This window comes from Melospiza melodia, chromosome 8 (genome assembly GCF_035770615.1).
Source record: "Melospiza melodia melodia isolate bMelMel2 chromosome 8, bMelMel2.pri, whole genome shotgun sequence".
Taxonomy (NCBI): Eukaryota; Metazoa; Chordata; class Aves; order Passeriformes; family Passerellidae; genus Melospiza; species Melospiza melodia.
In genome coordinates this window covers 37,928,181-37,951,138 of record NC_086201.1, presented here as the reverse complement: position 1 = coordinate 37,951,138, position 22,958 = coordinate 37,928,181, and the positions used below count along the sequence as shown (strand labels likewise).

The following is a 22,958-nucleotide window of genomic DNA, read 5'->3' as shown; positions in this document are numbered from 1 at the left end:
AGTAAATGAAGGGAAGAAACCAAACTGAGAATAAGCCAAGTGCTCAGGCTGGTTGCAAACCTATCAGTAGATTTTTGCTTCAGTCTCTTCAGCAAGGACTTTAACTGGAAGGAATTAGTGACTGAAAACAGCTGGAAAGGGCATACTGGGATTTTGGTGTCTGGGAAGAGGGAGGAAACAAAAAGCAATTGCTAGCAGTGAGCAGATCAGTTCTAAAGGGCAGCCTTTCCTGTTTGAATAGTAATTGCTTATTTTCACCTCATATCAGCTATTTATTGCTAAACAGGGCTTTGTTTCAGTGAGGAGGGACTGGAACATGTCCCCTCACTGCTTGCCCATATAAATGCACATAAATAAGCCACTTGACTGGAAAAAGTATCTAGAAAAACCAGTTCAGGCTTCCATGGGAAAGACAGTGATGGTCTGGAAGGCAGCAGAGAGCTGAGGGGCAGCTGGAGGAGCAGTGCAGGCAGTCTCATCTGTATGAGGATGGGGACGGGGCCCCAAGCAGCAGAGACAGCTTTCCTGGAACACGGACTTCTGTGCTCCTTTTTAAATTGTTAAATGCAAATTTGTGTGCTTCACTGCCAAGAGACATGAGTTTTGTGAGCAGGAGGACAGGACTATCAAGCAGCTTGAGAGACAGAGGTTAAAAGGCAGGTCGGCCCAGGTCATGGGTAAAATCCGAAGACAAACCGAGATTCACTGGAGGAGAGTTGGAGAAGGAAGGATGACCAACAGGAAATGAAGCTCCAACAATAAACCTTATCCTGAAAAATGCCAGATTGTTTTGCATTCCAGGAGGAATATCTGCCTTGGTTCTCAGGGTAGGATGCTGCTTGGTGGGATAGTGAAGAAAACAAGTAGTTCTCTGGGGAAAACGTGACGTGCCAGACATCCAGACACTGGGTGAAGTGCTGAAGGAGAAGAGGGAGAGAGATGCTTGTCATTCCCAGCACTCCCCTGAGCCCAGGGTTGACTTCCTCCAGCTCTCAATGCAGCAGGCTTTGCACCCCATGGTTTCCTTGGACAGATATTGCTGAAGCCAGGCTCTTTTGGAGAATAACACTTGTGTGTTAGCTTGTGTGTAATAGTTACAGCTCGCTGAATTTGAACAGGCCCATCAGCTGGAGTGCAAAGCCCTTCAAATCACACATTCCCCTGCAAAACCTTGGTTCAGAAATGGCCTTGTTGCTTCTTTTCCTGCAGAAAAACACAACATTCAGCACTAATGGTTTGTAGCACAGCAGTTTGGGTTTGGATGCTGCATGTCTCAGTGCTGGATACATTCACTAAGTAGTAAAGCAGAAAATATCTTAATCACAGCAATGGTGTCCAGCCATTGGTGCTCTTTCCATTTTCAGGATCAGGTTTTGATAATTTAGTGGTGGATTAAGTGGACATGTAAAGATGTTTCAGTCAAGTTAATAATAATTAGGAGCAGTAGTATGTACTTATACCTCTGGTGGGAGATCTAACTTGGAGTTCTTTTGAAACAATGAGAGAAATGGACATGGAGGAAAAAAGGGAGATGGAACAACGCTCCAGTGCCCATTTGTTTGTTGTCAGCAGCAGAACTTGAGGAAATACAAACTCTTAGGTTGACAAATGATTTAATTCTCCAGGCTTGAGGAGGAAAACTCTTTGATTTGTTTTGCCAGCTATATATCTAATATCCAGATATTAGAACTATAAACCATCATGTGACAGTACTCTTGCAGAAATTTGAGTAATTTCTTTGTTTGTCATTCTTCCCTGGTGACTTTATAGACCTTGCAGCTGCATAGGACCACTGGGAACATTAAGTCGTGGTTTCCAGCCTTTGACACGAACTAAAATGTATGCAAAGGCTTTTGGGACTGAGTCTTCGGGGATATCATGCCAGGACATGCCAAAGAAGCTCTAGGAAGATGGAAACACTTGTGGGTTTATTAAGAAATCTAAGGAATGTGGAGTATTTCACTTCAATAAATGTCAGTCTCTAGCTTCCGGCTCACTACTGCTGAGACAATTTCCTCTTACTTGAGGAGAGTTCTGGAAGGATAACAACCAAAGCTAGAGAATGTTGGCTATCAGCCTCTGCCATGAAATGGAGGGAAATCACATATCGACCTTTTTTTCTTTCCAGTAATTCCACCCTCTTTGAGTTACTGCCTCAGGGGCAGAAATTCTGGTTAGCAGTACAAAATAAAGGTGCCTTTCTGTGACAGTGGTCACAGGGGTCTCAGGTTGAGGGAAGAGATGAGGATTTCACTCCATGTTTCAGAAGGCTTGATTTATTATTTTATGATATATATTACATTAAAACTATACTAAAAGAATAGAAGAAAGGATTTCCTCAGAAGGCTAGCTAAGAATAGAATAGCAAAGAATGATAACAAAGGTTTGTGGCTTGGACTCTCTGTCCGAGCCAGCTGGGCTGTGATTGGCCATTAATTAGAAACAACCAACATGGGCCAATCACAGATGCACCTGTTGCATTCCACAGCAGCCCATGACCATTGTTTACATTTTGTTCCTGAGGCCTCTCAGCTTCTCAGGAGGGAAAATCCTAAGGAAAGGATTTTTCATAAAAGATGTCTGTGACACCTTTCAGCACCCAAAGTTCACCCTGGATAACAAGGCAGCACATACTGCTACAGGGAATTCACTGCACAGCTGAGCAGCAAAGGAGACAGAGGAGAGCCAAAATCTGCACCTGTGGTTCATCAGCACCTCCAGCAGAATTGTTGGGGTCACTTTAGGAGTTTTGTGTTCAGTTCTGGTCTCCACAGTTCAGGAAAGACAAGGAGCTGCTGGAGAGGGTTCAGCAGAGGCCACAATGACGATGAGGGGTCTTGAGCACCTCTCTGATGAGGAGAAACTGTATGAGCTGGGCAGCCTGTTTAGCCTGGAGAAGGGAAGACTGAGCGTGGATCTCATCAATCCATGCAAATCTCTCCAAGGTGGGTGCTGGGAGGGATCTCATCAATCCATGCAAATCCTCTCCAAGATGGGTGCCAAGAGGGATCTCATTGTCCATACAAATCTCCCCAAGGTGGGTACTAGGAGGGATCTCATCAATCCATGCAAATCTCCCCAAGGTGGGGTACCAAGAGGGATCTCATCAGTCCATGCAAATCTCTCCAAGGTGGGTGCCAAGAGGGCAGTGCTGGACTATTTTCAGCGACAGGACAAGGAACAATGGCCATAAACTAAACCACAAGAGGTTTCCACCTCAACATGAGGAAGAACCTCTGTTCATTGAGGGTGGCAGAGCCCTGGAACAGCTGCCCAGGGAGGCTGTGGAGTCTCCCTTTCTGGAGGCATCCCAAATGCACCCGGAATGCATTCCGGTGTCACCAGCTCTAGGTGACCCAGGGGTTGGACTGGATGATTTCTAGAGGAATCCTGTGGTTCTGTGAAAATGGCTGGAGGAGAGGCAAAGGGTGTAGAGGGAAGGAGGAGAGAGAGAGAGATGGAAGGCACTGAAGTATTTGATAAGCCGCATTCCTTCCCACAATGAGAACTGTGTCCTGAAATAGCTGTGTCAACCCAACAGATATTTCCCCAGGTCAGGGTGTCCTTTCCCAGCTCCCCACTGCAAAGTTGCCTGTATTTATCATCCATGGCCACAACTAAAGGACAGAGTCATAGAATACCCTGAGTTTGAAGGGATCATCAACCTCCTGAGTCTGCTGTGGCCTCTCTGGCAGAGCCAGGTACCTCCAGCATGCCCACCTGGCTGCTGACTGGGACTCACCAGTAGCCACCACACGTGGAAGCAGCTTCCCAACAGGCATTTTGGGGTTTTGGCCTTCCCTGCAATCAAGTGGAATTTGCAGCTCTGTGGCCAAACACTACCCAGACAGTGAAGGACATTTTAATACCAAATCCACGAACAAATCAATTTACTGCAGTAAAGCTACTTAGGGGGCCCATCTGGTAACTGCTAATTTACAGACTGGGCCATCTGCCACTATCACAAGCCGAGAAGACTGGAAAAGTTACCCAACATAGCCAACAGTTTGGCTTTGTTTTCTTTTTTTCCCCCCCTCCTCAATGCTGTGTTTTGTTTCGCTGCTAACTGACAGCAACACAGCGGTTTCTGTTCTGAAATCCAGATTTTTCAAACCTTGGATAATCTCGTGCTGCTGCTGTGACTCAGCAGTTGTCCCTGGGCATGTCTATGCAGCATTGAAGCTGCTGACAGCAGGATGGTTTGGGAAGCTGGGTTTCTACCCAGTGCCTGCATATTTTAGGTTGGTGGGACAGGAAGTGTGGAAATTTTATTTTAAATGTATGTTTTTGAAGCTCTGGTCCTCTGGAGTTGCAGAATGCCTCCAGGTCCATGGAAGCAAATTGATCATAGAATCATGGAGTGGTTTGGGCTGGAAGGGACCTTAAAGATCATGCAGTTCCAACCCATGACATGGAGAGCAAATCCTCTAAGAGCTGCAGGTTTGTTCTGTGCTTGAGCTGGTTTGGACCATGTGTGGGGAACCTGAAATTCTTCACACTTTACCCTGCTTGAGCAAGACACTGGTTGGTTTTGTTCAAGGTCTGTGTGGCTGGGACACAATATTCTGTTTGAAGGTGATGTGGGGAAGCTGAGCTAAGTGGCTGGAGCTGTGTCAGGGCAGGTTTAGGCAGGATGATAGGAAAAGTCCTTTCCCCAGATGATGTTGTGGCCTGATGGTCAGGCAGTGGTCGTGGTCCCAAGCATGTCAGAGCCCAAGGAGCATTTGGACAATGGTCTCAGGGATGCCCAGGGTGGGATTGTGGGGTGTCCTGTGCAGGGCCAGGGGTTGGATTCAGTGATCCTTGTGGGTCCCCTCCAGCTCAGGCTGTTCTGTGATTCTGTGACTCAGTGATGAATACTACAGCAGAAAGTTCCAACTGGGCAAAGCCTTGGACAGAATACAGCTTTCCTTTGAGAATTCTGCTCTTCAGAAAGGGTTGGGATTTAATCTGTGCTTTTTCCTCTGCTAACTGGATAATGTTTTAGGCACCTGAGCAGTGGAAGTGGTGGCATATAGGATTTACATATTCTTCAACAGATGGGGGAAAACAAATGAGCACAAGAGACCCCACACTGATCTTCTGAAGGTTTGACCCTGAGAACTCCTTTGGGCTTCCCTGGATTAAGATGGCAGATCACCCTAAAAGCGGGGAAACTCAGCAGCAGCAAAGATTTTTGTTGCCAAAGCAGAAACCCAAAGCCCTTCCTTACTTCATGAGGCTAATGGTGTTCTGCCCACTGGGACACAGAAGTTTGGAGCTGGAGTTTCTTTTCCATCTGAGCATGCTTTTCCTCACTTATTGTGATTGAATGTGTTGTCCTTGGGGGACACATTAATTGAATTCTCTAGCAGCCTCTGCTTTAAGAACAAGGAGGGCCCAGAGGACAGATTACCAATAGGGATTCTGTGGCTGAGGTGATTAAAAATTATTTGACTGTGGAAGAGAGAATGTTGTTGTTCTCCATTGTGTTTCTCAGCAAGGAGATAACACTGGGACTGACTACAGGGTGACAGGTCATACATGTTTAATTTGATCAGCTATAAAAAGAAACTTGCAGTAGGGCTGCTCATGGGGAATCTAATAAATAAAAGTTAATATCATAGCTCACTGTAATCCCAAGGATAGCTCTTCATGAGCTCTTCTTGGAATCCAAGCTATCAAAAACTTAAGATGGGAGGCTGTTGTCAAGAGCAGGGTATGTCTGAAAGGCAGAATTCTCTATTCATATGATGGAATTTGGCTGCTGAGCACTGATCAGTTTTGTGCTCAAAAAGCTAAAACATGGACAAATCATAGAAAAACAGAATATGCTGAGCTGGAAGGGACCCACAGGGATCATGGAGCCCAGCCCCTGGCCCTGCACAGACAGCCCAACAACCCCACCCTGTGCATCCCTGGGGCATTGTTCAGATGTTCCTTGGGCTCTGGCAGCCTGGGGGCTGTGCCCATTCCCTGGGGAGCCTGGGCAGTGCCAGCACCCTCTGGGGAAAGAACCTTTCTCTAAAATCCAACCGAAACATCCCCTGACACAGCTCCAGCCATTCCCTCAGGCCCTGGACTGCTGCCAGGCCATTCTACAGCTGTGGAGCAGAGGCTCAAACAAAGCAACCCACCCAAAGCTGCCCTAGGTCCCCTTGCTGTGGCTGTGGTGGCTGCTGCGTTTATCAATGTCCCCTTATCTCTCAGCACTTCCCTGCCGGAGCCACGGTGCTGTGACGGCTCTTTGTGCTGCTGGAGAGCTCCCTCAGGTGCAGCTGTCTGGGTGAAGGCAGCTGGGAGGGCACAGGCTCTGCCCCAGCTGTGCTCATCCCTCACAAGGCTATAAACGAGGCTGAAGCGCAGTGTGGGGCTGTAATTTGGGCAGGGATAAGAAGAAAAGGAGGGAAGCTGTAAGTCCTCAGCCTAGATCTGGTCTCCCAGAGTCTTGCCTTGCCTCCTGGATGGGCTCTGTGTGCCTGCTGCCCTGGGATGCTGCTGGAGGGCCTTGGCCCTGTGCCAGGCTCCCTGTGATTCTCTGTGCTGCGGGCTTTTGTCAGGAGCCGCTGACCCTGCCAGGAGAAGCTTTAATGTTCCTGATCCTGCCTGAAATGTGCAGGCAGGAAGGCAGGCACACATCCTGCTCTAAGCCTGACTGCTGTAAGATCACAAAATGCCTTGTAGGAGTTTTAGGCTGTTTTATTGAAATCTGTGGTTTGTTTTTGCCTGCTTTCCTCAGGAATGCACTCCTAGGAGAGGCATTGCATCTCCTGCAGCGTTGGAACCTGAGGAAATTGGCCACCAGGAGCTGTGATTTCCTTCTCCTGTGATCCTCCAGCTGTTCCACCTCTCTGTGTGCTGTGAGTATGGCATTGCTGAAATGATGAAACACCTGATGCAAGCAACTTTCAGCTATTTAATCAGTGCACTGAGGGAAAGACTTGGATATAGGTGCCATGGTGGACTTCCTGTTTCTGAAAGTAAGTTAAATAATTATCCATTGCTTTGCAACTTAGAAATAATGGTGAGAGCCTCATTTGTGTGAATTCAGCCTCATTTGTGTGAATTCTGATTGAATTCTGCAGTGACAATGGACCAACATGATCTCATTATGTTTCTTGCTCTGGAGGATACTCCACACACAAACAAGGTTCCTTTGTCTCCTGAATAAGTTAATCACTAACTAATATTTGTGGCTATTCCTTTCCTTATTGGAAGGCTCTTTGCTCAGTAAAATTCAGGTGTGTCCTTAAACTGTGCCTTTCAACTGTAACTTCAAAGCTTTGTTTCCTTGTTTGCGGCAGCAGCAAAGTCTTGCCAGTGTGAAGTATCCTGAAACATCTTGAGCAGAGATATCCACAAGTACAGCCTGAGCTTCAGAACTGCAGGGAGCTGTGCACAGTGGGCGGGTGGAGAAAAGATCCCTGCAGGAGGTGGACTGTACCTTTAAAAACTGCCTAAGAAAACAAGTCGTTTCCTCATGCTGAGCCTAGGCCTCTCTGTTTGTTTTTGGAGAACTATTGCTGCCTGGGTGTTACGGCTTGTAAAATAATCGCATGGGAACTGGGGGGACTGGCAGTGCAATCACCCAACAAGTTCCAATAACAAGCTGTCTTTGCCTTGGCCATCAGTGTTTCACTTTGCTGGTCCCTTTGATGCAGGGAAGAGCCAAGTGCCAGCTGGCAGTGCTTGACTTCGGGGCACCTGGAATGTCCCATCAGCACTTGCCTCAGGAGCCAGGCTTAGGTTTGCCTAGCCAAGAATTCCATGGTCGTGCTGAAGCCAAAAACTTGGTTGGATTTGGGTTTCTGTGGCTGGGATACCTTTGGGGCAGGAATGTAGAGTGGGGCTGTGGTATTGTCCTGCTCTTCCTGCATCCTGTGGTGGAGCTGGGCTCAGTGGGACAGCCAAGCTGAGAAGCTGTCAGTGTTTGTCAGATAATCTTTTCAGAAGGAAATCTCTTATGGCATGGCTTTTCCAGACCTCTAGATAGATCCATCTCTTGGAAGTGCCAAGCTTCTGTTCTTCAGAGGCTGTGAGCACTCAGCTCTTAACTGCAGGTTTGTTTAGAGGTTAGGGAGCATTTCCCCCAAGCTTAGTAAAGAAAAAGCCATACATAGCAAAATTACTTATTTTAGGGTTGGTGTAAATCTTGACATTAAATGGTTTAACCTAATCAAGCAATGCAATGTTTTAATAAAGCTGCCAAGAAAGAAGTAAGGGCTGTGGTTGTGCTCATTATTGCACAGAATAAATCTTTCAAGCTCTGCACAGAAATGGGCAGAAGAGAAGACAAGCTGACTCTCCTATTTCTAGAATCAGCAGCGCATCAAGCCTTCAGGAGTGGCTGCTGCTCACAGTGTGAGGAAAGGTGTCCCTTCCAGCCTTCCCCAGCAAGGTGACATTGTCCTGTCCCTAAGGGGACTGTTGGAGCTCTGAAGTATTTGAGAGGGAGTCTGTGACTCGAGGTTTAACTTGGTCCTTGCTGGATAACCCATCCTTCTTGGGGCATTCCCTTGGCACTTCACCCGTTCTGCTGTTGCCCAGAAAGTTGGGGGCTCTCCATCCCTTTAAAGTGTTCAGGATTGGTCAGGGCTTGGAGCAAACTGCTCTAGTGGAAGGTGTCCCTGCCCGTGGCAGGGGGTGCAATGAGATGGAGCTTTAAGGTCCTTTCCAACCCAGCCCAGGCTGGGATTCTGTGATTTGCTGCAATAGAACTCCCCTTGCTTTCCCTCTTGCCAGGGTTTCCTGCAGAAGCTTTCCATAAAGCCAGGCCTGTGGCTGGGGCTGCTCCAAAGCCCTTCATCATCCTCTGCCTGGAAAGGGGTGTGTTTTTATTCCATCACATCTTCAAGGGCTTTGAGCTGGGCTTGTGGGCTCTTGACAGGTTGTCTTGGTTTGGAAAGACAGGAGTCTGCTAAGGAAGGCAGGAGCCTCTCCTGAAATGGAGAATGTAAACCCTCCCCACCCCTCCCAATTGCTATCAATTTTAAATTAAGGGGCTCTCAGGCAAAAATATGGGAGCAGGAAATAACAGTTCTTTAATAGGGAAAAGAAAAAAATAAAGGATAAAATAAGCAATGCAGTACACCAGAACAACAGTGACAGAGTCAGAACCCAGCCTGACACCCTGTGGGTCAGGGTGTTGGTGGCAGTCCCATTGGAAATGTGGCTGCAGCCCTCCTGCAGTGTCAGGGGTGGTTCTGTTGGAGCAGGGGGATCTGTAGAGAAGGATGTATTCTTCCTCTGAAGATCCAGTGGAAGGAGAGGCAGCTGCTGTTCCTCTGGGGAATCCCGTGGAGAAAGCCGTGCTGGTGTCCCAAACACCTCTGGATTATATCTGGGTAGCAATGCTTGGCTCCTCCCTCTGGGCTCACATCTCCCAGTGGGATGTTCTAGTTCTTATCAGCCATGCAGTGACATTCAATAGTCTGTTATCAGCAATGTCCCCTCCCAGGGAGGTGCGAATGTGGTCACTCAGAGAGAGAGATAAAGCAAACTGCCCACTTGACAAAGGTGATCTGCCATACAGATGGGAATGGAAAACATCTTGCATGGCAATCTTCAACACAGGTGAACTGAAGCTTGTGAAGAGATGAGAAGCACAAGCACTTCTGTGCAGGTTCCTCTGTTCCACATGATGGCCACAGAATCCCAGAATTCTGAAGGCTGGAAAAGACCTTTCAGCTCCTCAAGTCCAGCCATCAACCCAGCACTGTGTTCACCACTAACCTCAAGTGCCACATCCACATGGCTTTTGAGCACTTCCAGGGATGGTTACTCCATCCCTGTCCTGGGCAGCTTGTTCCAATGCTTTACAGACCTCAGTGTTATCTCCTGGGTGCAACGAACAATTTGGATTGATGGTGTTTATGCAAGAGCTGTGAAGAGGAGTTGTCTTTGTTGGCAGTTCGGTGCTGTCAGGCTTTGGCTGAGTCACACACACGGAAAGGAGGCATCTGGCAGCAGCAAGCCCCACTTTTGTTCTGTTCCTCACAATTAAGCTTTTGTTTACCTTGAGATTTCCTGAGGTATTATTAGTCCAATTTTTGTTCTTAAACCTTTCCTAGGGGAAAAGTGGATTTAAAGTGTGATTTAAAACCAAATTGGTTTTATTTCTTCTTTCAACTGTGAGTCAGTCGAGTGCACTTTGTGACTGCATACAAAGGCCTTCATTTCAACTCTGACTAAAAGGGGATATTTTTGTACTGTCTCTGTTCAGCTTTATAAAAGGAGCTCAGTGAGCTCTCCTGACTCAAGGTGTGCAGTGACTTGTGTCAGAATGCAGCTGTGGTCAAAGCTGCTGGTCAGGACATCTAAGATAAGACTCATGAAGTAAAACCAGGGCCCCTGGAAGTGTCAGATCCTGCACCAAGGAAGCTGCAGTTAAGTCAGGCGCTGAGCTTACTTGCTGTGGCATCTGGCACAGATCCATCACTGCTGTGCTGCAGAGCTGAGCCAGCCACAGGCAGCTTTTGGAAACAAACAGGGGTGAAAAAGGATTTGTCCTGCAGATGCATAAAATCTTCACTCTTCAAAAAGTGTGGAAGTGGCCAGCATCTTTCCTGGACATTTAATCAAGTTTTTTATTCATTGAGCCAGAGTGCAACATCATGTCTGTTGCCCACACAGACACTTGTCCAAAGCTGATCCAGATGCTGCTCAAGGCAAGCTGACTTATCCATCTCTTTGGGGAGAGATGTAGCTGAGCTCTGAGAAATGCACATCAAAAGCTGCAGATAATCAACATTCCCCTCCAGTGAGGAGAAGCTAACCCCCACGTTATTGGCATTTCCATAAGTCCCAGAAAGGGCTTGGGTGAGGGTTTGGGTGAAGCTTGCCAGCTGCTCCCTGGTCAGGGAATGAAGGAGGCTGCAGCACTGTTTCCTGCATGAGCTGGATTCCAGCCCTGGTCCTGCCTCAGAGCCATGGCTGGAACTGGTGGGGCAGTGTCACCGTGTGGGTTTTTGTGGTGTTTGTGAGGGTCCCCAGGACAAGGTGAGAGATGAGAATTTGACTCCATGTTCTCAGAAGGCTGATTTATTATTTTATGATGTTATATTATATTAAAAGAATGCTATATTAAAGCTATACTAAAGAAAAAGGACACATCAGAAGGCTAGAAAATAAAAGAATAATAAAAACTCATGACTCCTCAGAGCCTCAACACAGCTGGACCATGATTGGTCATTAAATTAAAACAATTCACATGGAACCAATCAAACATTCACCTGTTGGTAAACAATGTCCAAGCCACATTCCCAAGCAGCAAACACAGGAGCAGCAATCAGATAATTGTTGTTTTCATTCCTCTCTGAGGCTTCTCAGCTTCCCAGGAGAAAATCCTGGGCAAAGAGGATTTTTCAGAAAACATAATGGTGACAGGTTTTAGCTAATCTCTCAGATATTCTCACCTTGAGCTTGTGTTGTTTGGGCTGGAAGGGATCACCCAGCCCAAACCTGCTGCTGCAGTGGGGTCTCTGAGAGCAGCCTGTCCAGCTGGGATCTGAATATCCCCACAGCTGAAGATTCCACAGCCTCTCTGCTGTTCCAGTGTGTGACCAGCCTCAACAAGGTCAAAAAGGGTTTTCTTTTGCTCAGATGGAATTTCATGTGTGTGTTTGTGCCTCATTCCTTCCCCTCATGTCATTGATATGGTCATCCCTGAGCCTTTTCTCCAGGCTGAGCAGCCCCTGCTCTCTCAGACTGTCCCCACACAAAAGATGCTCCAGTCCCTTCATCCTCTTTTGGTCCTTTGCTGGATTTTCCCCTGTAAATCCATATCTTGTACAGAGGGACCCCACATTTAACAGCACTCCTCCAGGTGCAGCTTCCTTAGTACCTTAGTATTGGGTGGAGAGGCAGGATCACCTCCCTCCCTATCCTTCAGTCTCTTCTGAAAAGGAATAAAATTGTGCCTTTAATTTGCAAGCATGGTAATCATTAGGAATAACAAAACAAAAACAAACTAACAAACAAAAAAACCCCACCAAACCCAGCTGTGTAGAAGTTTTATTTCCAATGCTGCTGGGATATGGTTTAAGAATATTTTCATGCACAGACTTCTTGAATTAGAAAAGTACAAGAAAAAAAGAGAGGGAGAAAATGGAAACTACGGAGTATAGATTTTGTGAGTGGTGTGCATTGTAGTGATGGGTTGTAGAGGGGCAAAATGCATTTGGTTTATGAGGAAATAATGAGGGAAAGGGCAGCAGGGGAAAAGGAATGCTGCAGGAATAAATGGCCATGAGGAATTGCAGACTCAGACACTGGAAAGGGTGAGAATTTCTTCTGGCTAAATGAATGGGTGGAAAGTACTATTGTCCAAAAGTGTAAACTTAAATATTGCTATTTTTAGACTTGTTATTCCTGTTTAGTGTGGTTTGGGTTTTGTTTTTTTTTTGTTTGGCTTTTTTTTTTTTTTCCCCTCAGTTGGTTATTTTGGCTCTAGTGACCTGGAGGTGTGATTTTGTAGATGCCTCAGATATGGCAGTAAAACTTTCTTTGCAGAGCAGAATCTGTTGTTTGGTGTGATTTTCTGTGCCACTCATCCCATCCCTCAACAGCTTTCCTACCAGCACCTTTCAGGCTTTGCTCTGGGCAAGTTTTACACATGCAAAAAGACTACCAAGATCAGTGGAACGTTTATTTTTTTATGCAGAGAATGGCAGTTTTGTTTGTCAAGGCTCTTGGTTCCTGCTTCCTTTTCCAGCTCTCCACAGCACTGATGTAAATTTGCCCTCCCCGAGGCCTTAATTTCTATTTAGCTGCTATCATGGAAGCAACAGAGCTCTTCCCTGTGAGGGTGGGCAGGCCCTGGCACAGGGTGCCCAGAGAAGCTGTGGCTGCCCTGGATCCCTGGGAGTTTTCCAGGTTAAACAGGGCTTGGAGCAACCTGGAATGGTGGAAGATGTTCCTGCCCATGGGATGAGATGAGCAACCTGGAACAGTGGAAGATGATCCTGCACATGGAAGAGTGGAAGATGATCCTGCCCATGGGATGAGATGAGCAACCTGGAACAGTGGAAGGTGTTCCTGCCCATGGGATGAGATGAGCAACCTGGAACAGTGGAAGGTGTTCCTGCCCATGGAATGAGATGAGCAACCTGGAACAATGGAAAAGATGTTCCTGCCCATGGAATGAGATGAGCTCCGAGGTCCCTTCCAGCCCAACCCATTCTGTGAGTCCAAATACTCACTCCAGCAAGTGTTCACTGGCTGTCACACCTAAGCTGTGTGTTTACAGATCCTGATTGTGTTTCAGCTGGAGAGCTTTAGCAGCCCCCCATCTCAAACCCTGCCTTTTGAAAGCAGCGTTATATTTAGCTGTTTTTTTTTTATTACCGACAACTCCAGCAGTTGAAATCGGACCTCGGGGCTTCAAAGCAGCTGCTTGGCTGAGGAAGCGTGGCTGAACAAAAGCTCCCTGCTCCGCTCCCCTCCCCCTGCCCTGCCACACTCCCAGCTGCGTGAGCCCGGCAGCGAGGAAGGGAAGCTGGCCTTGAAGTGAATCTAAAGAGGAAAGAGAGTGGGAAGAGGAGAGGAGGAGCCAGCCGGGGAAAGGCAATAGCAGCCCGCAGCGTGGGAAGATGAGAAAGCGGCAGCAAAGGCACTGATGGCTGAGCTCCGCCGAGCAAGGGCTGAATGGAGGGGAGGACCCAGCAGTTTAAAGAGTGAGCACACTCGCTGGAAAGGCAGGGATTAGCCTCCTGCTTCCACCTGGAGTGTGGAAAACGCCAACCACTTGGTTTTAAAAAATTGTAAAGTTTAATAGTAATAAATGGTTATAAAAACATTAATATAATTAGATATATAAATATATATATATATTTATGTATATATATTACTATATTATATATAGTAATATAATCAGATATATATTTATATATATTTTTATGTATATATATTACTATATTATATATAGTAATATAATCAGATATATATTTATATATATTTTTTAATGTATATATATTACTATATTATATATAGTAATATAATCAGATATATATTTATATATATATACAGGTATATAGATACCTATATATAGGTATATAGATCTATATATCTATATACCTATATATCTATAATATATAGGTATATGGATATATAAGTATCTATATACCTATATATCTATAATATATAGGTGTTATAGATATAGGTGTTAGACATAGATAGATAGAGATATAGATAGATAGATAGATACAGATATATATATAATATATATCCACATATATATAAATATATAATAGTAATATAATAATAAATTTTGTACAATAAGGATTAGGACAATACGAGATAATAAGAACAAAGAGTTAAGGACAATCCGGGTACCTTTTCTGGGCAAAATAAGCTCGAAAAAGGACCCACATTAACAGAGGATTAACCCTTAAAAGCAACAGCCTGTTGCATATTCATACACCTCATTCATGATGCATAAATTCCATTCAAACACAGGATTCTGTCTGGGCAGTGTCAGCTTCTTCCTCTGAATCCTGACAGCATCTTCAGGGCTGAGCAAGGTGGGAAGAAGTTCATTTCTTCTGATAATGGAGCAATAAATTCTCTTTCTCTGAAAGATTCAGGTGTCCTGTGGCTGCTGTGTCAGTGAGAGTACCTCCTTCCTCTCTTTAAAAAAGTATCCTACACAGCATAATTTCTATTTTAACATCGTTATAAACTAAAACTATATTTAACACACTAGTTAAGAAAAATAATACAACATAACTTTCTAACACAACACATATAATATTCATTTTAATATTTGCAAAAAGCCAATCATAAAATAGGCATTTTTCACATGAAGTAACAATCCAAGGGAAAAGGTGAGGGGTACAAGGAGGAAGTGAGTGAAATCAGTGCCAAATTCTGCTTCATACACAAGACTTTAATAAACAAGGGGTTGTGATAGCTGAAGGCCACTTGGAAACATCTTTGGTGCCATGCAGGAAGCAAAAATTACTAAACAGTGCTGTGAGAATCCTGCAGGCATGATGCTCTTATTTCATTGTATTCTTACTTTGGTTGTGTAACTGTAATCTAAGCTCTCCCTGGCAATACATGTTTTAATCCTTAGTGCAGCTCAAGTGTTACAGTATTTCATGACATGAAAGTGAGTGTCAAATACAAATTCTTTTGTTTAATTTACCTATTTTTTTTTTCCTAAGGGATTAGCAGAAACCTGGAGACAATAGGATGGTATTTACTTTGTATAGCACTCCTGCCTTCAAAAGAGGATAGAGTGCCTTTTAGCCAAGTCTAACACGTTCAAGTTGAACCCCACATATTTTAGGCAGCTTTTGGTAAATAAATCAGTTTTTAAATGTACTGAGTAAAAAGTACCAGGTTCAGGTCTCTTTGATCTGCTAAAAATGACTTGACTGCAACTTTGAAGGCTTGGAGGGAGTTGAAAGTACGTACAAAAGGGGGTAAAACTTTGTTTCTATCTCTCAGGGTAGTGCAGTACCTGCTCTGCAGTCCCCCTTTGTCAGAGCACTGCAGGTGCAGTTGTCCCTGCAGTTGCCAATGGCCCTCACCTCTCACTGAGGGAGTGTCCCTTGCTCCCTTTGAGCCACAGGGAGCTGGAGCACACAGGTGGCCGGCTCAGCTTTTCCACGGTGCTTGAAGCAGACCCTCAGTGTGGGGCCCTGTGCCTCAGCCAGCACCTCACCACAGAGACATCTCTTTCATCTGAGATTTATGGGGCTCAGTGGTTGTGCAAACAGGGTGGCCACTGGCACAGGGCTGCAGTGCAGCCGTATCTCCCCTTGCTTACCAAACCCACAGCTATTTAGGTAGTCCTGGGTTACAGCAGGGCTTTGCTGACCCTTTCTTTCCTTTGGCAGTGGTAACAGACCAGTGACTCACTAGAAAAGACACAAAAATTTCTTCCAAAGATTTTCAGAATTTAATGTGACTCTGGGCTTCATTCTGCCAGCCACTAAAATGCTAAATCTCTCTTGTGGACTCCCTTTGGGTAGTGGAAGGCCACCATTAGGTTACCCAAAGCCTTTTCTTTTCCAGGCTGAACTATCCCAATTCTCCCATAGCAGAGGTGCTCCACACCTCTGATCATCTCTGGACTCACTCCAGCAATTCCAGATCTTCTGCTGTTGTTCCCCAGGGCTGGGGCAGCTCTGCAGTGGGGTCTCACCTGGGCAGAGGGGCAGAATTTCCCCTCCCCTGCCCCCCACACTGGGGGTTCAGGGCTGGGGCAGGTCCAGCTCTCACCCACCAGCACCCCCAGGTCCTTCTCCCAGGGCTGCTCCATCCCAGCCTGGATTAATTCTGATTCTGGGGCTTGCCTGGACCCAAGTGTATGGGAATAAATCACACAGGCCTCCATCTGCTTCATGGTGGAAAAAAGCCCATTCTTTATTCACATAACTCACATTTTTACACAGTTTTACAGACCTCGTGTGTGACTCCAATTGGTCAGCAGCTTTCTTGCCAATTGCTGTATTTAGTAACAAGTTGTTATTCTGTATTGATTGGTCACACAAACCAATCAAACCCAAACCAATCAAACCCAAACTGGTGTGTACAGGCAGGAAAAGCTGTTTGTGAGAGATTGTTTTCATGTTTCTATCTCAGGATGTAAAAGCAGTTCATACAGGTTGTTTTTCGCCCAGGAATAGATTGCTATGCTAATGAACTGCTCACACCAGGACTGCTTCCACGTGGGAACTTGCAAAGGGCTAGCTTGACAAGGTTTTAGGAGAGCAGCCTTGATTTTATGAGGCCTTTCTTTATCATTTTTCTCCCTCACCGCAGCCCAAGTCTCGTTAAACCTCGTGGGACTCCCATGGCCCCAGTGCCCAGGTCCCTGAGGGTGGCCCCATCCTCCAGGTGTGTCCCTGCCCCTCACCTCGGTGAGCTCTGCAGGCTCCAAGGGGGCTGACAATCTGCGTGTTTTATCTGCAGGTTTGCACTCCCCCCTTTGGGATCAGCAGCTCTGTTCTCAGAGGAGCTTGCTGTTCGTCCTGATTCCTCCGTGGGCTCAGTGAACCCGCACACCCCACTCCCTTCTTGCCTGTGAGTAGCAGATCCACTCTGGAGGTGCAGCTTTCACCGAGCTGCAGCTCAGGGCTTCGTTTCCATATGGCTGCCTCACAAGAGAGCAGCTTTCCTTGGGCTTTCTCTGGTGGCAGAGTGCCAGGCTCCCCCACCTTCCTGCTGGGGCTCTGGTGCCTTGCTGAATGATAGGATAAATCCACTTTTTTCCCCCTCCTTCCCAGCTTTCCCTCTGTTGAGGGCTTCATGCAATTCCTTCTCTCTGAAAGACGCATTAGAAACCATGAAATGCATAAGAGTATCAAAGTGTGACGTGAAAGAATAATCTACATAATCAGATTTTGGGCTTTATCTGAGGTTTTTGTACAGAAAAGGCCATGTATGACATGTTCAGTGCTGAAATCTGGACTGTGACCTCCTCTCTTCATCCCTTTTTCTGTTTTTTTAGCTGCAAAAAATGTCTCATTTTGGCCTAACTGGCATGGAGAAAAACGATGGGAGGCCAGAGGAGAATTTGAAGTGACTCCTCAAGTTGTAAAGGCCCAAAATAAATGAAGTGGATTTTTTTAAAGTGTCCATGCTAGCAAAGGGGTGTCAGATGAGAAATAGGGAATAATTCAGCTTGTCTGCTCTGCTGAGGTTTCAGGAGACAGTGGGCCAGGTGAGTGTGGATGTGGATGTTATCCATTATCAGGCTTGGCTGATTTTAAAGAGGGGTTTTGCTGGATGGGGCTGTGTTGTAGCTGGACTCGGGCTGTGGGTACAACACCTCCAAAACATTTTCTCTTGGCAGTGGTCCTGGTACTGCTGGCCTGGCCAGGGAAGTGCTGCCTGTCCTGCAGGGATCAGTAGCAATCAGGTACATTTTGTGCTGGGTGATTTCAAATTTGATGCAACCCAGGCTGGACTCACACTGACTCACCCTCGAGGTCTCAGAGCAGATGGTGAGAAGGCAAAAAGGTGATTCTGAGCAAGACAGGGGTTGGCAGCCTTTGAGATTAATTTCTTTGAACAAACAACAGCATGAATGGGCACAAAATTCAGGATGCCATAATGTTCTGTGCCATCTGTGACCTATTAGATGATGATCATGATGGGAACAACTCGTGTTTAGTAACCCCCTGCCTCAGACAGCCTGGGAAGGGGAAATCCAGAGTCATCCATCTGTGCTTTGCTGGAGCTGCTCTTGGGGAGGATCCTGCAAGCTGTATCCTTTGAGGGAGCAAGGAATGAATATACAATGATTTCTCTAGCTGAACTTGTTTGTGAAATGCTGCCTTTTCCCAGGAAAGCGCATACAAAAATAGCAGCCAGCCCTCTCTAGCCACGGAGCATATGTCTGTAGCTCAGCTTTGAAATGCACCAGTTGCTGCAGCTCCTCCAAAGAGGTTGAAATGCTTCTGTAATGGAAATGACCTGAGCTCTGGGGTTCATTACTGCATTCCCCCACCTCTAGGCTGCTGCTGGGAGTCGGAGGCATTTAAATGAGTTGTGTCAAATGAAGTCCTTAAATTCTTCAGTGCCTCTGATGCCAGTGTGGGAGAGCTCAGCTGTGCTCCCCGGGCTGCTCCAGTGTCCCCAGCAGCAGATCCTCCCAGCCTGGCCTGCACAGACCCTTCTGTGAGCACTGCACATTCTTTCCTAGCCTCGCCCTCTCATCTGCCTTATTCCTCAAGCCCTTTTACCTGGCAGAGCTTCACCAAAATGCATAGACATGAAGCTGCTCCTCGCCTCTGCAAGGTCTTGCCTCAGCTAAAAGAGCTGCATTTATTGTTCAGCTGAGCTGAATGTTTCCTTCTGTAACACAGAATGACTCCTGCTTTTGGCTGAAGTCTGTGTTAGGCCATTAGAGAAATTAGGCAGCTGCCCAAAAGTCTGCCAAGGGGCAAAACCTACTTGCCATTAAAGCTTTTAACAAATGAGATTGGTAGGTAAGTCCGTGACCACCTGGGCTCTTGTGCAGCAGGATTCCTGTGGACATCAAACCCCTGAACAAGTCTCATGTTTTAGATGTGACCTAATTGAAAATACAGCCAGTAATGTAATTATCATCAGGAAACAGCTCACCTTCTGTTGCTTAATTATATTTTCCTTGTATATTTAGTCTGTTTCAAAGAAGCTGCCTTGGATGGCACACAGGGTTTCCCTTTAATTACTGCTGTATGGTAATTGTCATGTAATTATGCTGTTATGAATATCATGTGCATGTATTATTGAGGGGCAATGATTTATGGCATGTAAGCATTTTTTTTAAGTGCTATAAATGTTCTCCACACAGCCCTTTAATGACAGGAGTCTCTCACAGCCATGCAGTGTTTTAATTTCCCTGTGTTTAAGGTCTCCTGTAATAATGCTACTCATCATCCAGTCAACACTATGGGAATTACAGCACTTGCTTGTGGTGAGGTATTTGATGGTCCTCATCATGCTTGCAAAATTCGCTAGTGCAGAAATAAATTGGGCATCATGAGAGGACAAGGGGGAATAGCTTTAAGCTGAAAGAGTTGATTTAGATCTGATATTGGGAAAAATTCATCCCTGTGAGGGTGGGCAGGCCCTGGCACAGGGTGCCCAGAGCAGCTGTGGCTGCCCCTGGATCCCTGGCAGTGCCCAAGGCCAGGCTGGATGGGGCTTGGAGCAGCCTGAGACAGTGGAAGGTGTCCCTGCCATGGCAGGGGGTGGCACTGGATGGGCTTGAAGGTTCTTTCCACCCCAAACCATTCCATGATTCTTTGTATTAACTACTGCCATCAACAGGTCACAGCCCCAAAGATGTGACAGAAAAGGTTTTGAATGCCTGACTCCAGAAGATTCCATGAGGGGTTGTGGCATGGAAGCCTGAGCACAGAGCTGATGTGGTGAAGTCACTGATGGCCGGGTGTGCTGAGCACTGCAGCACCCACTTGCAGGTGGAAATTTGGGAGCACAGTGATTAGTGTATCATTAACCTTCAATCACAATTTAAATGTGCTTGTGGTGGGGTTTTTTTTGCTCCAAGATGTTTCTTCATAATGTACTCTGTGAGTCCCCTGCTGCAATGTGCATTGTGGCAGAATTTCTGATTTATCACAGGATTTGCCTTTCTTTTAAAGGCTTTTCCAGAAGTTTTGGGCTATGCTGAAGGGACAACAAAAACTGTGGGCTATGTTTGAGTGTTGGTCCCTGAAACAGCAGTGAAAGCCTTGCTGCCCTGGTGGTGGCAGAGGAAATCAGTCCCAGAGATTCCTGGCTGGTGAAATAAACTGCCAGGAGGAGAAGCACCCACTTGGCAAGACCTTGTACAGTGAGTGCTTTATGATGGGTGATTGTAAGATGTCAGGGAAAGGCTTCCTGAGCACACTGTAGTTCCTGGAACTAACATCTTCATCCTGGATTTGTTGCACATATTGTATAAATGAAAGCTGTATCAGGAAAAATAAATCTTCAGTTTTGTGCCAATGCACAAATGCTACTCCTGTGTTATATTCCCAAATTTAGCAAAACCAAAGTGACTGGACAGAACTCAAGTGCATCTGCCTGTTTGCAACAGAAGCAAGCAGGAATCAGTGAAGTATGACTAAACTGTGCTGGCGAACACATTTTCATCCTGAATTAAATTTGTCTGTGGGCTCTGGCTCACTGCTCTGCACAAAGGGTGAAACTGGCTGTGAAGAGGACAAAGAGCTCATCAGGAGCACACAGAATTGCCCTGACACGCTGCACTGTGGCTCTGCTGAGCCTGGCTTTGCTGCACACCTGCAAGAGCAGGCTTGGTAAGCTTGTGGTCCCAGCTCAGGCAGCAGGCAGAGGATGCCATGCAAGTCCCATGCTCAGTGTCCTGGTGTGCCAGTGGTCACAAGGGTTGCAGGATGAAGAGAGAGGTGAGAATGTTGACCTCATGTTCAGAAGGCTTGATTTATTATTTCATGATATATGTATTACATTATGACTATATTAAAAAGAAACAGAAGGAAAGTTCTCAGAAGGCTAGCTAAGCTAAGAATAGAAAAGGAATGAATAACAAAGTTCTGTGTCCCAGCAGAAAGCAAGAACAGCTCTGCTGTGAGTGGTCAGTAAATCCAAACATCCACCTGAGACCAATCACGGATCCACCTGTTGCATTCCACAGCAGCAGATAACCACTGTTTACACTTTGTTGGTGAGGCCACAGCTTCTCAGAAGGGAGAAAAATTCCAAGAAAGGATTTTTCACAAAAGATGTCTGTGACATCCTGGTGGCTGCACAGAGCCATGTTTGGAGCAGGGGAGATGATGACCAGGGTCACTCTTGTCCTGCTCCTTACTGCCACAGACACATTTTATGAAAAATCCTTTCCTTGGGATTTTTCCTCCTGAGAAGCTGGGAGGTCTCAGGAACAAAATGTAAACATTGATTATCTGCTGCTGTGGAATGCAACAGGTGCATCTGGGATTGGTCTCATGTTGGTGTGTTTGTAATTAATGGCCAATCACAGCCCAGCTGTCTGGACTATCTTGGTCAGTTCACAAGCCTTTGTTATCATTCTTTTTCTATTCTTAGCTAGCCTTCTGATGAAATCCTTACTTCTATTATTTTAGTATAGTTTTAATATAATATATATCATAAAATAATAAATCAAGCTTTCTGAAACATGGAGTCAAGATTCTCTTCTCTACCCTCATCCTGGGACCCCCGTGAACACCACCAAATTTGGTGACCCGGGTGAAGAAAAAGTTTACACCTTACCCTTGCCAGGCTGGTTACTCATTGTTTTGCATCTTCCCCTCCACCCTGGAAATGACAGCAGTGCTCAGGTAATTTTATCCCTTTATTACTTTTTTTTTTTCTTCAAGATTTGTGTGTTTCCAGGCCTGGGGGGTTCTGCCCCACCACACACAGGCACAGCAGCTCTGCTGTCACTGGCACAGCACAGCCCCATGGGTTTGCTAACCCAGCATCTCTGGTACCAGCCTTGCAGGAGACATGAGCTGAGCTTTGGAGGATGCTGAGCTGCCAGAACAGCCAAGGACTTCCCCCAGGGCTGGGGGAGCAGCTGTTTTTTCATATTGAGCCAAACTCTTCCCTTGTGCAATGTGCTGCCCTCTGAGGATGAGCAGGTTAATCCCTTACAGATGTAGCAGCTCTGCCCTCTTCCCTGCTAAGCCAATGTACCAGCCAGCTTTCTCCAAGCTGATCACCAAGCAAAATATCTGATTGCTGAAATCTGATCCGCCGGAGCTTCCTTTTCATCCGGCAGGCATGAACCTCTGCAGCAGGACAGGGGAGAAAACCAGGTGAAAAAATCTTGTGGGTTCAGATAAGGGCAAGGAGATCCTTCACCAATCAGTCATGGGCAAACCAGACTCGGCTTGGGGAAGTTTAATTTATTGCTAATTAGAAATACAGCAGCATAGTAACAAACTGGAACTAAATTTTTGCCCTCACTTCCCATTCAGAAACTATGAGGAAAAGGTTTCTTGCCTGTCTGCTTTCTCTTAGTAACAACCAGGACACATGAGCCTCTTCCCCAACACCTGAAAATAAACCAATAATCTCCAATTTTTCGCTCCTCTTCTAGTCCTGTTGCTAAGCTGGAAATGTGAAGTGTGAAATGCTGCTAAGAGGGCTCATTTACACTCTCCGGGGTTGTGTTGGCAACAATTAATTACAGCCCTTGCCAGAAGTGACTTTGAAGCGGCATTTTTCAGGTGAAGAGCACTTCGAGCCGGCTGGAGCCCCTCGCACCTGGAGTTCTCTATGTCCACTAATCTGGGAAAGGATCATCTCTTCCCTATTCATCTCTTTGTGGACTGGATGTTCCGCCAGTGGTGGGATGGTCAGAGGCTCTCCTGACTGCTTTTTGTGCTGTGATTGTGTCAGTTTGTGCAGGAGATGCAAGAACCAGCATCTGTTTAACAGGAGAGGATTCATTCAGCTGCAGTGTCCAGACTCTGAGGGGTGTGTCACAGACATCTTTTATGAAAAATCCTTTCTTTAGCATTTTTCCTCCT

The 22,958-nt window shown here is 46.1% G+C and overlaps 1 protein-coding gene across 3 annotated transcripts in view; it reads left to right on the top strand.

Annotated features, from left to right (window-relative positions):
• The window catches only part of TRPM8 (transient receptor potential cation channel subfamily M member 8), a 101,683-nt gene that overhangs the window by 3,543 nt on the left and 75,182 nt on the right, over positions 1 to 22,958 (top strand). For 2 of the 3 annotated variants that reach the window (XM_063162734.1, XM_063162735.1), the window contains exons 1-2: positions 6,146 to 6,251; positions 6,719 to 6,959. In XM_063162734.1, the coding sequence (XP_063018804.1) occupies positions 6,936 to 6,959 (24 nt within the window). In that variant the 5' untranslated portion in view covers positions 6,146 to 6,251; positions 6,719 to 6,935. Of the gene's footprint in view, positions 1 to 6,145; positions 6,252 to 6,718; positions 6,960 to 22,958 lie in introns of those variants that run through there. The other variant, XM_063162732.1, reaches the window with a different exon arrangement.